The 15334-nt window shown below is 34.4% G+C and overlaps 2 protein-coding genes across 4 annotated transcripts; both read right to left on the bottom strand.

The window, feature by feature from the left end:
• Window positions 1-11195: 11195 nt before the first annotated feature.
• Window positions 11196-12779, bottom strand: Zetacop (COPI coat complex subunit zeta). Its single transcript, XM_072905126.1, has 5 exons — window positions 12625-12779; window positions 11836-12081; window positions 11626-11759; window positions 11462-11552; window positions 11196-11373 (listed from the first exon to the last, which is right to left on the bottom strand). The coding sequence occupies exons 1-5, from the start codon at window positions 12640-12642 to the stop codon at window positions 11326-11328; spliced, it is 537 nt and encodes a 178-aa protein (XP_072761227.1). The 5' UTR covers window positions 12643-12779; the 3' UTR covers window positions 11196-11325.
• Window positions 12780-12791: 12 nt separating this feature from the next.
• On the bottom strand, window positions 12792-15332 carry Sqor (Sulfide quinone oxidoreductase). Of its 3 annotated transcripts, none has more exons than XM_072905120.1 (9): window positions 14979-15332; window positions 14781-14896; window positions 14598-14706; window positions 14298-14522; window positions 14016-14216; window positions 13735-13944; window positions 13469-13655; window positions 13157-13403; window positions 12792-13070 (listed from the first exon to the last, which is right to left on the bottom strand). In XM_072905120.1, the coding sequence occupies exons 2-9, from the start codon at window positions 14867-14869 to the stop codon at window positions 13013-13015; spliced, it is 1326 nt and encodes a 441-aa protein (XP_072761221.1). In that variant the 5' UTR covers window positions 14870-14896; window positions 14979-15332; the 3' UTR covers window positions 12792-13012. The 3 variants fall into 3 exon arrangements, with proteins under 3 accessions (XP_072761221.1, XP_072761223.1, XP_072761222.1); XM_072905122.1 differs by having other exon boundaries at window positions 15150-15332; XM_072905121.1 differs by having other exon boundaries at window positions 14781-14945; window positions 15150-15331.
• Window positions 15333-15334: the final 2 nt, after the last annotated feature.

Below are 15334 nucleotides of genomic sequence, written 5' to 3'. Positions count from 1 at the left end.
TATATATACATTTTTTTCAGATTTTTTAAAAACACTTTTACATATTAATGAACTTATCGAAAAATACAACACGGAGTAAGGGTTAATTAATTAGTAACTTAAAGGCTCTATAATATTATAATAATAAGCATAAAATATTTGAAGTTTGATAATTTTAATTTTATATAAATAGATGCGATGTTACTACAATCTTATAATAAGTTACCTTTGTATATTCACATATTATTGCTCTAATGTCAAATATTTTATGCTTATTATAATAATATTAATATTAACGCTCAAACTGAACACTTTTTTTTTTTTTTTTTTTTTTTTTTTTTTGACACCGTAATCCTGAACGCGTGGATAACTCGTGGGAGTCCAAGTTAATTTTTGTACTCTAAGTTACTTAAAAAATTCTAAAAAAATTTACACATCTTAAAGAAAAAATATTTTTAAATACTATATTTTTGTTATTTTGTTAAATCAAGCTTTGGAGACATAGATGTTTTATATAAAAATGGCACGGACACGAAAGACCCATCACGTGTTCAGTTAATATTAATATAAAAAATAATACGCGCAACGAAATTTTCACGCGTTTAATTCGAAAATCATGTAGGTTATCGGCAGACCCAATAAAAGATAAAACCTTGTAAATATGGTCGTCATGTGGATATACTTGAAAAGAGAGTCTCGTTGAGAGGGGACGCCTCGACGATTTTCTTATCTTCGTATATCGTACGAGTCGCAGCTACTCGAGCATCGAGCTCGTTGCTCGCGTTCACGATTTCACGGATCCACGCGAGAACCATCCCGCCACCGAGCGGGGGGAAGGGGGGAGAAAGAGCGGATATAAAATATGTGTCGTAAAGATGTATCGCACCGCCATTGTCGTGGTGTGTCGACATTTTTTTAGGGCCGTATTAGCGTGCGTGCCACCGTGCGCGCATACGCATCAGTCCGTCGCTCATCGCGCTGATGTTAAGCGGCGAGATGAAAGGCTGCTGGTCTCTATTGCCGTCTTCCCGTCCCGGGGGATACGGACTCGAGTCAGCTCGAATACTCGCGAATATTAATTTCAGTCCGGTATCGTTTCGTCGAAATGGGATACGTAAAGATTTACGATTTAAATATTCATTTAAATTTGTACAAATTATGCAGGGTTACTTGGAGTATGTTTGCAAAAGTATAAAATATATCGTTGGAAATGAAGAAATATGATTTTTTTCTCTCTCTCTAATGGTTTTGCGATTTTATTTACATTTTAAGAAATTTAAATTAAACTATTTTATTTTAAGAAAGCTTTCAGCCCTCGATATCATAACGCAAGTAATTTGTTTTCAATAGATATTATTTAATGGCTATATTAGTATATATGTTAGCTAGTTGTTTTATGAAACAAAGGATTTTATTATAGACTATGAGCTACGCTATAATGCATAGAGATAGCCATATATATTTGAAATAAAAAATCATGCTAATTGAGAGAATTAAACATTATATTATTATTTATATATATTTATATATTATACATATATATTTTTCGCGAAGAGCATCGATATCAATTTTCATATCAAATCAAAGATATTATAGATTTTTCTTCATCATGTATTATACGTCGTATAAATTATATGTGTCGTATAATTTAATCACCCTGTTTTTGGTCAAGTAGATGCATCTGGTTGCCAACAATGACGAGCACTCTCCCTGCAATGCATTACGCGAGTGATATTTCTTTGGACAAGATACTCTCTCGAACCGTTCCTGTAAAGCGAACGAAGAGATTATCAGATGTGATTGATTTTTTTTTTTTTTTTTTATTTCATCTACAGAAAAGACAGATCAAAATCGCAGAGTGAATTTCATATAAATATATGTAAATTATTATTATTATTAATCAATATATTAAAATATAAATGTCATAGTAAAAGACTCGATATATTTGATTTCTTATAAATTTCTAACATTTTGTACTCTTTTTTTTTTTTTTTTTTTTTTTTTTTTCTTTAGAAGAAAGAAGGATCTTAAAACTCTATAAGATAGACACAAGAGTAACATTATTCCGCTTACGAGCATTCGAGCTCTCGAAAATCGATCGTGGGAAAGGCGAAATTGTAAATTCCCCGAGCTGCGTCCTTTGCGCTCCCGCGCTCCTAATTATAATATAATTTCCACGTTAATGGCGTATCTGCTCATAGCCGCCATCATAACCCGCCGGGGTTTGCGAGGCGAAGGAGGAAAATGGAGAAGGATGGATCGGGGCATGTATCCTCCGAGCGTAATACGGCGCCGAGTTTATAACCGAGTTAGCGAAATCGGCTGCTCCGCGCTTATTCCACAGGCGGGGAATAACGATGCTAACCGGCGCGGCGGGACGAGGGGAGGGGAGCGGAAAAGAGCGGGAGGTTCGGGACGTTTTGATTAAATTAGGGGATGATCGCGCGAAATTAGAGACATTAAATTCCATTTCTCGTTCGGTCCCGAGCGCGCACCATTTTCCACGCTATTTTTCAAGATTCAATACTGTTTATGAAAAGGAAAGTACAAATCTCTAAAGTCTGGTCAGAAGCAGTCTGTTAGCGAAATTTCAGATATATAATATCGAAATCGAGAAGGAAAGAAAATTTGTGATGCTCCATAATTACATGGACAAAATGTAGAAATAAATAATAAAATATCTAAAATTAGAATGTTTGAATAAAATGAAAATTTGTCTGATTATAAAATATTAAAATTAATTCGAATTTAAAATACATCTAATTAAAATTTTGTACATTAAAAAAAAAAATATATGCATAATAAACTCTCACCATATCTTCTATTTTAAATTTTTAATTCTTCGAGGACGATGAGTGATTTTTAATAACGACGCTTATACGTGCTTTAATTGTGTCGTAAGTGAAATATCGTGTAAGTAGTAGAACTCGAAAAGAGAAAAAGAATAAGTGTCTGTGCATCAGAGTTCGTCACGATCAGCGGTGCGGGGAGAAATTTTTTTTACGGAAGCGTTCATGACGCGACGCGACGGTGGTCGTTGTTTTTTTTTTTTTTTTTTTTCTTCTTTACAAGAGCCTAAAAAAGGTAAAAGAACAGGAAGCAGGAAGCGTTAGGCTCCTGCCGGTGCTGAAGTGCTCCTCGATCGGCGAAAGATTTTTAAACGAGCTTTTCAAGTGGCGCGCCTAATTTTGTTCTAATTCCGGCACTTGTCACTCGTTTTAATTGCCGCTTAAGTTCGGGAAAGCCAAAGTGTCGGTTTTTTTCTAATATGTGTAAGAAAAACCTGCCGGAAGAGATAGAAGAGGGTGGATGCATTAGTTAGCGATTACTAGCAGTGCTAAATAAAATTGCTTTAGTTTCTAGTTTTATAGTAATTTAAAAAAAAACTCTACGATAATTATTTACAAGAAAAAAATATATATAGTTACTCATGAAAAATTATAGCATTTATTAGAGCTTTAATTAATGTGCATCTCTCAGCAACGAAAAGTGAGAGAAAATAATTTGTAAAAAGTAGGTAATAAAACGACAATAGATATAGACGGTTAGATGAGTTGCGAGGATGAATATTTCAATTTGTTATATTCTTCCGCACAGACCTCTGGGAATACAGGGTAAGAGATCGTTAAGGTGTTAAGAGAAGATCGAGGAGCTCTGGCGGCGAAATTACATTTTTTAATTATGGCCGGAGTAAGTTCATAATTGGTGCTCACTACGCGGGGGATGAAACTTATTAGTCGGCAAGGCTTTACCGCTACAGGGAATGTAACATGGCCGCCTTGTGGAAGGATATCGTCGAGGTCGTTCGCCAGGGGCGCAACCCCTGACTTCAAAAAATATCGCGATGTTTCATCAGTTTTATCGCTTGTACAAAATCATTTACACGAATTATTTTCTTTCTTGTATTCAAGTTTATTTTTTTTTTTTTATTTACATTACTCATCTTAAATTTACATATATTTCTAATTTAATTCTAATTAATATTTTATAATTTATATTTAAAATTAAACCGTCCTCAATCAATTTATCTACATATATTTAATCATCTTTAATTTTTAGTGTTTATTAAAATATTCAGAGACAAAGAGATATCGCAAACATTTATATTATTTATATAATTCTGGAGTAAAAATATTTTAAAAATATATATCTTCTTTCGCTCTATCGTCGTGATTATTTACACAGATTGTGTAAAAAAACAATCAATATAATTCTTATGCATGTGTCACAATTCTAAAATAACATTATTTTAAACCAAAGAGAAATCATTATCGAAGATTTTGATCTTTATTGTTGATTGGCAGAAAGGATCGTTTTATTTAGCAGACACTAAATGCCGAGATTATTTGTGCGGATCTAGAATGATTGATAAACCGGAGAAATTCACAGGACTAGAGGGAGAATAGGAGCGTCCCTGACGCTAATCTCGAGTTAGATGGCAACATTTTCTTGTAGACATCGAATGTACGGATGAACTCGTACAACGCTTCGCCGTTACGATGTTCTAAGTGAACGTGTACGCCTTTACGTAGGTGAGTGTATATGTATATACCTATACCTATACACGTGTGCGTGTGCGTGTGCGTGTGCGCTCTACAGCAACGTTCAAGAAAAGCCAAAGATTTTCACGCCAAGGAGTGCCAAATTTCAACTATAAGATTATATTCACGAATTTATTTATTAATTATTCATTAAAAGAATCGACACATTAAAAACGTAACAGACACTTGCCTATATAATTGATCATTAATTTTACCGCAGGAAATGATTCTCGGTGATTTTCTGTTTGTGATCTGTCCTGTAAATATATATATATATATATATATATCTACGTGTGTACATATGTATATAGTTTTCCGTACGCTTGTGTGTGAGCCTGCTATGTGGCGTGTACGCCGGGATATCGCTGGGGAAAGATGGGGAATTGGAGAGGGTGGATTTCGGAGTAAGGTGGTAGGTGGCAATAAGGCGCTGGGCACCGCGCTGTTACGATCTCTGATCTGGCGAACACGCGTACGTACAGTGCGATCCTCACCCACGCGAAACGCGATATGTATATGTTGAATGGATCGTTGAACTTGCGCGAGCGTAGATACGCCATAATACGTCCTTATCGTGTAATGACGGTATTAGGGGGTGAAGGAGAAAGGGAGATCGCAATTCGCAGAGACAATTTTCTAAAGAACCTTTTGCCAAACAATCGCAATAATTTTCGAAAACAAGCGCCACGTTTGAAGACGATAATAATAAAATTTATCTAAAAATAAAGGAATAACGAATGTTGCCAAAAATTATTCGAGAAATAGGTTGACCGGTAGAGCTTAGGATGAGCGAAGCTGAATTAATGAGGGCGAATAAATGATTAATTTCGAATGGAATTATTTTGGGAAAAAAAAATAGTCGCAACACAGCAGCGCTGGAATACTATAAGGCGTGTGCTGAATATTGTATATAACGCGTATATACGTCGAAACATCCAGCGGCCATGATGGCTCTGGTCTCTCTCGCTTATCAGCGCGGAGGGAGAGGAGAAATATCCGGTCGATACTGTTCGGAGTGAAGGGAGGAAATCCGTATAAGCGTGCGCTCTCTTCCCCCGGGCAACACAACGCGAATGGATAAAGAGGGGGTTGATTCACCACTCCTTGTTCGGTGCTCGCAGACGATTGGCCCTGGCAGCGCGGAGGGTCGTGGGCGGTGCGATGCGTCGAAGGATGAAAGAGGATAAGAGAGGATCGCGGGTAAAAGACTATGGACCTAAGAATATACCTGGACACACCGTACGGTATATACATACACTATTAAAACAAAGGAGGCAGGGTGGCGAGATTAAGAGTATAAGCAGAGACTATAAGCGGACAAATCAGATCCTTTCGCTTCAGCTCGGTATTATTTGGCTTATATATATATATATATATATATATATATACACATATATAAAGTACTATACTTGCGCCCTTGCTTACGCTGATAGATTGAGATTGATTACATTGTAACACATAGTTAGATACAAAGGTATAATCGCAAAAGTAGAGCATTATTATACTGTTTTGTGATGAGCTATTCTATATTGTCACATAAATTTAATATTAATATATTGATATATTGTATGTATTGAGATATAGTAAATATATATCTTGTAAAATTATTTAATCGAGTATGTGAATACAACAAATTAAATTTGAAAAATGTCACGTCGCTAGAAAAGTAGTCTTTGTTGCTTGTTAATGATTAGCGAACCAGAGGTATATAATTAAAAAGATCTAATAGAACGTATCTAATAGAACTGACAATGAGAGAATTGGGGGAAAATGGAAAGGATATGTAATTCATATGCTGTAATGGATAAATACGAGAAGTTTAAGAACCATCGATTCTCCCTCGTGGCTTTTTCTTTCCTCTCCTCCTTTTATTTGCAAATTGCGAAACGCTCGTCTTTCTCAAAAGGATTCCTTTCAGTTTTTCACAAGCCCTTGAATTATCCGATTAAATTAAAATCTATATATTTGCGTCTTCAATTATAATATAATCTTATTTTATAAATCTTTGAAGCAAAAAAAAAAATATATATATATATATATATATAATTCAGCAAAACTTTTTACTATTTATATTTTCAGCATTATTTGCTTGATAACTATATATGCAGTCATTATATTAAAATTATATTTCTAATTTTTTCGTAAATAAAATTCGAAAAGAATCTTTTCTCGTTTAATCGAGTTGATGATTGTAAACTGAGTTTTGTACTTTGTAAAAAAAAAAAAAAAAAAAAAAAAAAAACACTTTATATAGGTAGATTAGAAAGTGAACAATTTGTTACGTCAATCATATTCCGTATCGTTAAGAATGAAGCTCAAGAAAATAAAAGAGACTTGACCGACTCGGAAGTTAATTTTCAGAGAACGACCCCCCCTGGTGCGAGGTAATAACCGAATTTATTGTCGTGCTGAATCGTCTTTAGGAAACTCATCGGTCGTAGAAAAAAGCCCAACGGAGACAAAAGTAGAGAAAACGATCTTTTTTCAAACTTGAAAAGATTTCTCTGAAAGTCGTAAACTACTAACCTCGGTCAAAATTGCTATAATCTAGTATACTGGGTATTTATAGATCAGGGGTTGCTCTCTCTCATAAACCATCAATTACATTATTTAGTTTCTTCAAACTACCGCTTTTGATATCACCACGTTTGCCGAAATTTTCTCGAATCTTAAGAAACGTAATCACTTGCTTTTTTTCATTATTGTTAACATCAGCAACGATCTCACGTTAACACGAAAATTAAAATTTCAATCACAAATGAAATTCGATAAATCATTATCGCTCTAATATATTATTTGCAATAAGCTGCATACTTGCATATATTTTATACTTTACACATTCACGGTTTGACATTTCCAATCATTTTTCAAATTTGCGAAATTAAAATTGGCGAGATATTTTTGAATTGAAGTTTAACATAGAAAAAAATCGATATAGAAATTGATAGATTTGGTAAACTACAATTGTTAAAATAAGATTTGTGTTTTTCAATATTTTTGCACACACGTATGTGTAGAGTGAGAGAGAAGAGGTTCATGTAAAAGTGATGTCTGCAAATCTCTCTCGTCACGGCGTTAACACGACAAGTCAAGCCAATCGGGAATTGTTTATTTGTGCGAATAATTTCCCACTGGCGTGTCAGCCAAATCGACGGACCGATATACGGCGGCGGGGGGGATCCGACTATCGGCTTGCTATAGTCGTCCTGAAAGAGAACGATTCGCCACGTCGTAGCAGCCTTGGTTCAGCGGCACGTGCTGACATATGGGTTTTTGGGGCTTTGCAGTGTCTACGGAAGTCTTTGTGCGGGGGTGGTAAATGGGATGTCATCGTGTTAAATGGTCCTGATGCTCGGGGAAGCAATGCCCGATGCATTGAAAACGCTTCTCGCTGCACCAATTCTTGCGGCTAATTCCCGCCGTTTATACGTTTAATTGCCTTTGCGAGCCACCTGGACCACCAGTGGGACGCGCGAGATGTTAGCAGCGGATTTGAGTCCGTTTAACGGGCGCGTTTAACATCTCGAGCATGTGCCGTCGCGACGCCACGCGGCTCTCACCTCATCTCGGCATTTATTGATTTACGAGAGCGTCTCTTTCCGTCCCGGTACATATGTACACGTCAACGTATTTAGACACGGTAATTCGGTTGGTCGCCCAATGGCCCACCCAGTAATTTACGCCAATCGAAGCGTGAATCTAACGCTTTAACCAGCATCGCACCCTAACGATAAGTATAAGTCTAATATCAGTCAACTATGATGCGCGGGCTTTAATTATAAGCGACGTGTGTTTGGAAATTGTCTTTTAATCAACGTTCGAGATGCAAATGCAATTGTATTTAGATTGAATTTGCTGAAATATAGCTAATTTTGAATTTACTAGCTCTCTCTCTCTCTCTCTCTCTTTTAAATATACTTAAAATAAATAAAAGAAGTTGCTAGTTGATTTATTTAAAATTAACGTTTTTCGTTTTGGAATATTTTCATTTATTTGGTTTGTTGAAAAGTTTTTCAAATGTATTATTAATATATTGCACAACGTGATCAAATTATTATTTTAAAGATAATACATGACGTGAGAGTAAAAAACACACGCGCACAAAGCTTCGGAATTAATCCCCGTTGCTAGTAGGAAGAAAAAAGGTGTCTCTCGTCAAAGTGTCGTCGTTATCAACGTACTATTCGTTCCTCACTTGACGGGTCGTAAATCGTGTATCGACACTCTGCACAAAAGCGTGAAAAAGGGCGATAGCAAAATAAAGAAATTATTGAAGCGCCCAAAATTAATGGGGCTCGAAATTCTAAATGGTTAGAAAAGAAAATTTCAAACTAAAAAAGAATAGAAATTAGAACTTTTTGAAAAAGAAACGATCGAGTTATTAAAAGAACAGTAAAGTGTTGTATGTATACAATATCCACTTATTTTCTTCAATAAGATGTAGGTAATTGTTTTTGTTTTCCAAACAATTTTCTTTCTCTTATGTGCTTTTTTTTTTTTTTTTTTTTTATTTTACGGAATAAAACAAATGGTTCTAATTTCCATATTTCTAGGTTGAAATTTTCTTTGCAACCATTTAGAATTTCGAGTCCCATTATATACTTTGGGCGCTTCAATATATGTATATAGACGGTTACTCTATTTAAATACGTGTATTATACGAAATACTAAGAAATATTTGTTTTCTATAATTATTATATTGCAAGAAAATATAGGTATGCATTTTCTCGTGACAGTCTCAACTTGTAAAATAATTTAAAAATGAAATCTTTTTTAAATATGTATAAAATGCCTAGTCAATTATTTCTTAAAAAATTTCCTGTTTTTTTGTTTTGTAAATGATTTTAATAATTATGAGAAATATTATAACAATCTGATACGGAAGATTAATTGATAAAGATTATTGCCTGTGAAAAACAAATGTCAAAACATTATACAACGTATATGGAAAGGAAAATAACGATAGTTGTTGATTAATAAAATATACATATAATTATCTATTATCAGTCAAGTATAAGAAAAGTATATAAATGTCTTGAATCAAGCATCGATGGTGATATTTAATTAGGCGATCGGGAATATAGGTAACATTAATAACGGTAAAATCACACGTGCAGAATAAGTAAGCAATTAGCGAAATGAGAAAGAGATGAGAAAAGGAGAGAGAAAAATGGCTGACGGCGGGCGACGGATTGCGCCGCGATTTCCAGGAAAATGAATGCTATAAATAAAACCGGCCGGCCAATAATTCCGTCGCGATCGAGCGACGAAGAGTTTTTCATCGGATCGTGTGCGAGAAAGAGAGTGGCACAAAAAGCGACGGAGGAGAAAGAGACAGACAGACAGAGAGAGAGAGAGAGAGAGAGAGAGAGAGAGAGAGAGAGAGAGAGAGAGAGAAAGAAAGAGACAGAGCAGGAGACAAGCAGGAGGATGAGAATGAGGACAAGAAGGAATAGGGGGTGAGAGTGAGGACGAGGAAACGCGGAAACCTGGCCGGTGAAGGAGAGAGAGGGAGGACGTGTGGCGCGCGTTCGGGCAGTTTGTAATCAAATTTAAAATTCCCAGCGCGGAGGAGGCTGATGAAAGAGTAACCAACGGACGCGATCGAAACGGGTCGTCGGTCGTCCACGGGTTTCGTCACGTGACGTCGAATAAACGGAGGGACTCGGTATCCCGGAGTATCGCGCCGATGCTTTTCCGCGAAGTCGCGCGCGCGTCACTAACTCTCTATCCACCCTCTTCCCGCACCTTTCCCTCCTCCACCCCCTACCTCCCTGCTCTCTTTCTCCTCGACGGCCACTCTCGAACACTGAATTTCCCTTGGGGGCGGTGGGCGCCGAGATGGTGGAGGCCGTATAAAAAGTTCGTGCAGTCGCTGTGGACGACGAGGGGCTCAGCATCGCGCCCATCGAGGTTCCATTAGAGATACGCGCGAGGATTGAAGCAGATATAATTTCAATAAACTTACAAATCTCGATATTGTGATGACACGCGAAAAGAAGCCTCGCATATTTATTTCCGATGTATAATGTTATCTAGGATCTATATGCATTTATATAGCATCGGGAGATTAGCTTGAAAAAAAATTATCCGATAATGTATAATACGCAACGATAATAATATTTTAAACTCACATATAGAGTATTATGTATGATATGATATTACTATGTATAAAATTAATAAATAAAATATAACTGTAAACTTATATTTAATTACAATAATTACATTATTTCGTCGATATATATATTATTGTGATTTTTGAAATTTCAGAAAATTGGATTTTTTTTTATATAAGTAGAGATATGTAATATGTGCTGAGTGAAAAATGGCCATGTCATTACAGAGTAAAAATCCGATCTTTTATATTATAAATTGTCAAATATAATTTATAATCTCAAAACAATGCTATATAGATTAATAGAAAAAAAAAAAAAACATAAAGCGCCATCTAACGTAAAACAAAAATGACAATTTCAATTCAGGTGTTTACCATTTATGATAATACAAACTCTATTTTACTATGGATAAAGTAGATTTCGCTTTTAGCAGCGTCTTTTTTTGCATCTAAAGGTTAAATTATATTTAAGTACTTGAGCATGGAACAGCATTTATTACATATATTCATGAAAAAGAATAATTAATAAATTAAACAAAATAATCACATAATAATCAAAATTAAATTTTTCATAAACATTTTCATTAAATTGTTTTATTTTGTACGATAATAATAATAATAATAACTTTTATGATGCGTGTACAGATGTTATAGATATCTATGCGAGAATTGTATATAAAAAGAAAATATTTATTTTAATAATGACCATTTAAGCTGTTCTTTCGCCGATTGCAATACCTGAGACAAAAAAAGACCATTTATATATATACAAATTAAAATTATAGTTTTCAGCTTAAAATAAAAATGATAATCATTAAAATATTACCTGTGCTACTGTTTGTTCTCCAAGTGGAATGTCATCCGTTCGTAATGCTACTCTTTGCACCACACTTGATGCGTCCGCATCCAGAATTATACTAAAAAGATAATCCTGGATTTTATTATATCGCTTAAAAATTTATTAAATAAATAATAATATTATCTATTTACCCGCCATCGCAAATCTCATCCATCGCTAGCATTACTATGTCCAGGCTATCCAATACAGCTCTCTTTTCGACATTCTTCCGAAGAATCTGACTGACAGAATCGTACAGGCAGTTAAGGACGCTCATAAGAATTAACTGAAACAAGTCCAATATGTTAGATAATTGTGATCAGTAGTATCAGAGTCTCAAGATATTTAACAATTATACAAACCTCATTTTCATGCGAGCTGCCCATAACATAGAAAAATAAATCTACGTTACTTCTATAGACACACGTTAAACCATCCAACATGATAATTTCGGCATTCGCCCTGTGTGTTTTACTGAACAGATTCTTCTCAAAGGTTTTTTGCTCTTTCGACGTTGGAAATACATTTTTGTCATAATACTTTGCCAGAATTCTGTTGCCATCGTTGTCGAGGATGGCCATTCCTTTGACAGTGTACAATGTAGGCTCCTAGATTAATTTTCAACATTCAATTTTTAATTTGTAATAAATAATATAAAATAAGATTAAGCATACATTTACACAGATATATATAACACACACATATGTCTAGTACGATATGTAAAATCATATGAGATTTAGGTTGATAATATTAATTGATTAATATTAGGTTGATAATATTATGTGTGTTATCTCAAATTGTTAACAGTTTTATTTTGCGTTAAAAAAAATCGAAAAATAAAATGGAATAAAAATTTAAAAGAAAAATTTATATATGATTTGTAAAAAATTTCATCGTTATAATATTTATCTTTTTCTTTTTGTTGAAAGTACTTTCAACTCTATAGAATTATACAACACACATCTGGACGTTAAATTTTTTTTTTTTTTATAATAAAATGTGTGATTAGGTTATACTACATAAAGTTCAAATATTTATTGTGGTTCATGTTAGAAACGCAAATATTAGTATATCACAATACCCTTATCACAAATGCATGCTACAAGATTCTACGACTACAAAACTCGTTGACATTTATTTTAAAAACCTACCAATAATTGACCATCCATGTTTACGTCAAATTCTTGTCAATTCTTGTGAAACTGAACGCAACTGATTTTGACGTGTCCATATTCAGTGCTGCCTACATACAAACTTCCCTAGAACAGTGTTCTCACTTCTCACATAGGGCGAAAAATCGGCGCATGCGTAAAAATCATTTCTATTTACAGTTTAACAAAATATTAATTTTTTCATATATTGATAAATTTCTTTATACATAGAACTTTATACGAGCAATAAACAAAATAATAATTATCTAAATATATACATATAACAAATGTTAGGTATAAAGCTATACTATTTTATTCATTTGTAGAAAAAAGCACTGGGTTTATGTTTCCTGAGCTTCTTTTTACTTTCAGTAGTAATCTTTCGAAACTATTTCTTTAAAAGCTTTGTAAACTTGCGGAAGAATTCTGGTCCGTTCCAATAACCCCTACAAAACATTAATAGCGTAAACAATTAATGTAAAATGTATGTATACATTTGCAATATCTCATTATTTATATAAATTAATCTCACCTCAACATCAAGTGCCAGTATATAAAAGGGAATAAATATTTCTTCAGTAAAAACATAAAATAAAATTCTTTGCCTTGATTCACTGGGAAAGTCTCCATAGGCTGCAAATTGTAATCAAACTCTGCTAGAATGCATTTACCATAACCAGTAACCAAGGGACACGATGCATAACCATTGTAAGCCATTGTCATTGGTTTACCAGCTAAATCATCCATAATATTCTGATACAACACCTTTCCCTGTGCAGCTGTATAACAGATATTATATAAGCTTTTATATATATATTAATTTGATAGAATATTATTATTTTACCTATCGCAGCCATTGTCTTGGAATTCGGAGTGTTTGTACAATCACCTATACCAAAGATATTTGAATATTTAGTATGTCGCAGAGTTTTAGGATCAACAGAGAGAAATCCAGCTTCATTAGTCAACATCTGATGTTCCTTCAAAACTGTAGGAGGTCCCATTGGAGGTGTTACATGGAGAAAAGAGTACTAGTACAATAATGAAAATTATTTCAATTCATCATAATACATATTCAAATAAATTTTTGTCTCGGATAAAAAAACATACGTCTTGCACTGATGTTTCTCCTGGTGAATTTAGTTTTTCAAATATGGCTTGTTTTTTATTTGGGATTATCTTCACCAAATTTGTTTGAAGATTGACAGTAATGTCTCTCTCTTTACAGATATTCCAGAGAGAATCGGCATACTTTTTTACTCCAAATATAACCGGCAATGCCGTATTGTACATAACGTCAATATTGTTACGCAAGTTGTGCTTCAAGTGTAATAAATGAAAATTTTTTTAATATAAATTAGCAAATTATAATAATAATTTTAGAGATATACCTTACGAAAGTAATCCTCGGCAATGTAAGCGATTTTTTGCGGCGCGCCTGGACATTTGACTGCTGTATTTGGAAACGTAAATATTGCATTTCCTGATTCAATCTTTTTAACTTTCCAATAAACTTGGGGTACAGTTTCAGGCCCGTAAATAGAGCAGACCTGTGCATTAGGATCATATAAGCCATCCGTCAATCCTGGAATCTGTCAAAAATATTTTTATCATTGTACGAATCCTGTCATGTAGCAAAACGCAACGAGTACTCCTACTTTACTATATCATACTTTATCCCAATATAATTGTAAGCCTAGTGCAACAATCATAATGTCATATTGTATAGTATCTCCGTGATGTGTCGATACTTTATTGACATCTGGTTGAAATTCAACAACGGAAGCTTTCAGCCATTTCGCTTTGTTTGGCAGAACATTTTTCATATACCTCCTTGATGACTCGAAAGAACTAATGCCACCACCGACTAAAGTAAACAAGGGTTGATAGTAATGAACCTAGAAAGATAATTTATTAATAAAATGTACATATATATTTTATATATAATGTAATTTGGAATATTTTGGACTTACATCACTGGGTTCTAGCACAATAACTTGACTCGGCTTGTCAAGTTTTCTTGACAGCTTTGCAGCCATTGAGCAGCCAGCGGTACCTCCTCCAACCACCAGGATTTTGCAGCTAACGCGACAAATGTAAAATACTTTAAACATGAATGGCACACAGCTTTTTCTCCTATAAAACATTTTACTTACGTATGATGGATTTGTCTGCATTTATTTCTGATGGAGACTCTTTTAGACAGTAGTAACGTCAGATTCCGAGATAACAGCGGATGAAACATGGTGTATCGTTAAAATTAAATACGGTTCTGTGTGCAACGAGTTAAAATATGATTTATAATCTTCTGGATAATTGACCTGTAAAATATTTTCGAATTTTTTTCAAATTACGTTTTCTCGATAAATTCTAATATATCGGCAACTATCAAATCCGCGAACCAAGCGAACGGCAAAATAAGATAACGCGAACTCCAGAATATAAATACGTGCAACGTGACGGGAATCATCATAAATGTCACAAGTTTGATATCCTACGCGTATGAAACATCTGTGCTTATTTACATATATACGTTTAGACGTTTGTATTTTTGAGTGATTTTAGGTTAATCCCTCTGATTTTCATGTCCAGCCGAGAGCTCGCGTGACAAACTTTCACTTTTGCGACATCGCCACGCTTTCGAACCACTCGAAAAAGAATTAATCCAAGCTTTCTTGTTCGACGACGACTACATTGCAATCGTCGATAT

Source organism: Anoplolepis gracilipes, chromosome 13 (genome assembly GCF_047496725.1).
Source record: "Anoplolepis gracilipes chromosome 13, ASM4749672v1, whole genome shotgun sequence".
Classification (NCBI taxonomy): Eukaryota; Metazoa; Arthropoda; class Insecta; order Hymenoptera; family Formicidae; genus Anoplolepis; species Anoplolepis gracilipes.
Note: the sequence above shows the minus strand (reverse complement) of the source record. Positions and strands in the feature narration are given on the sequence as shown.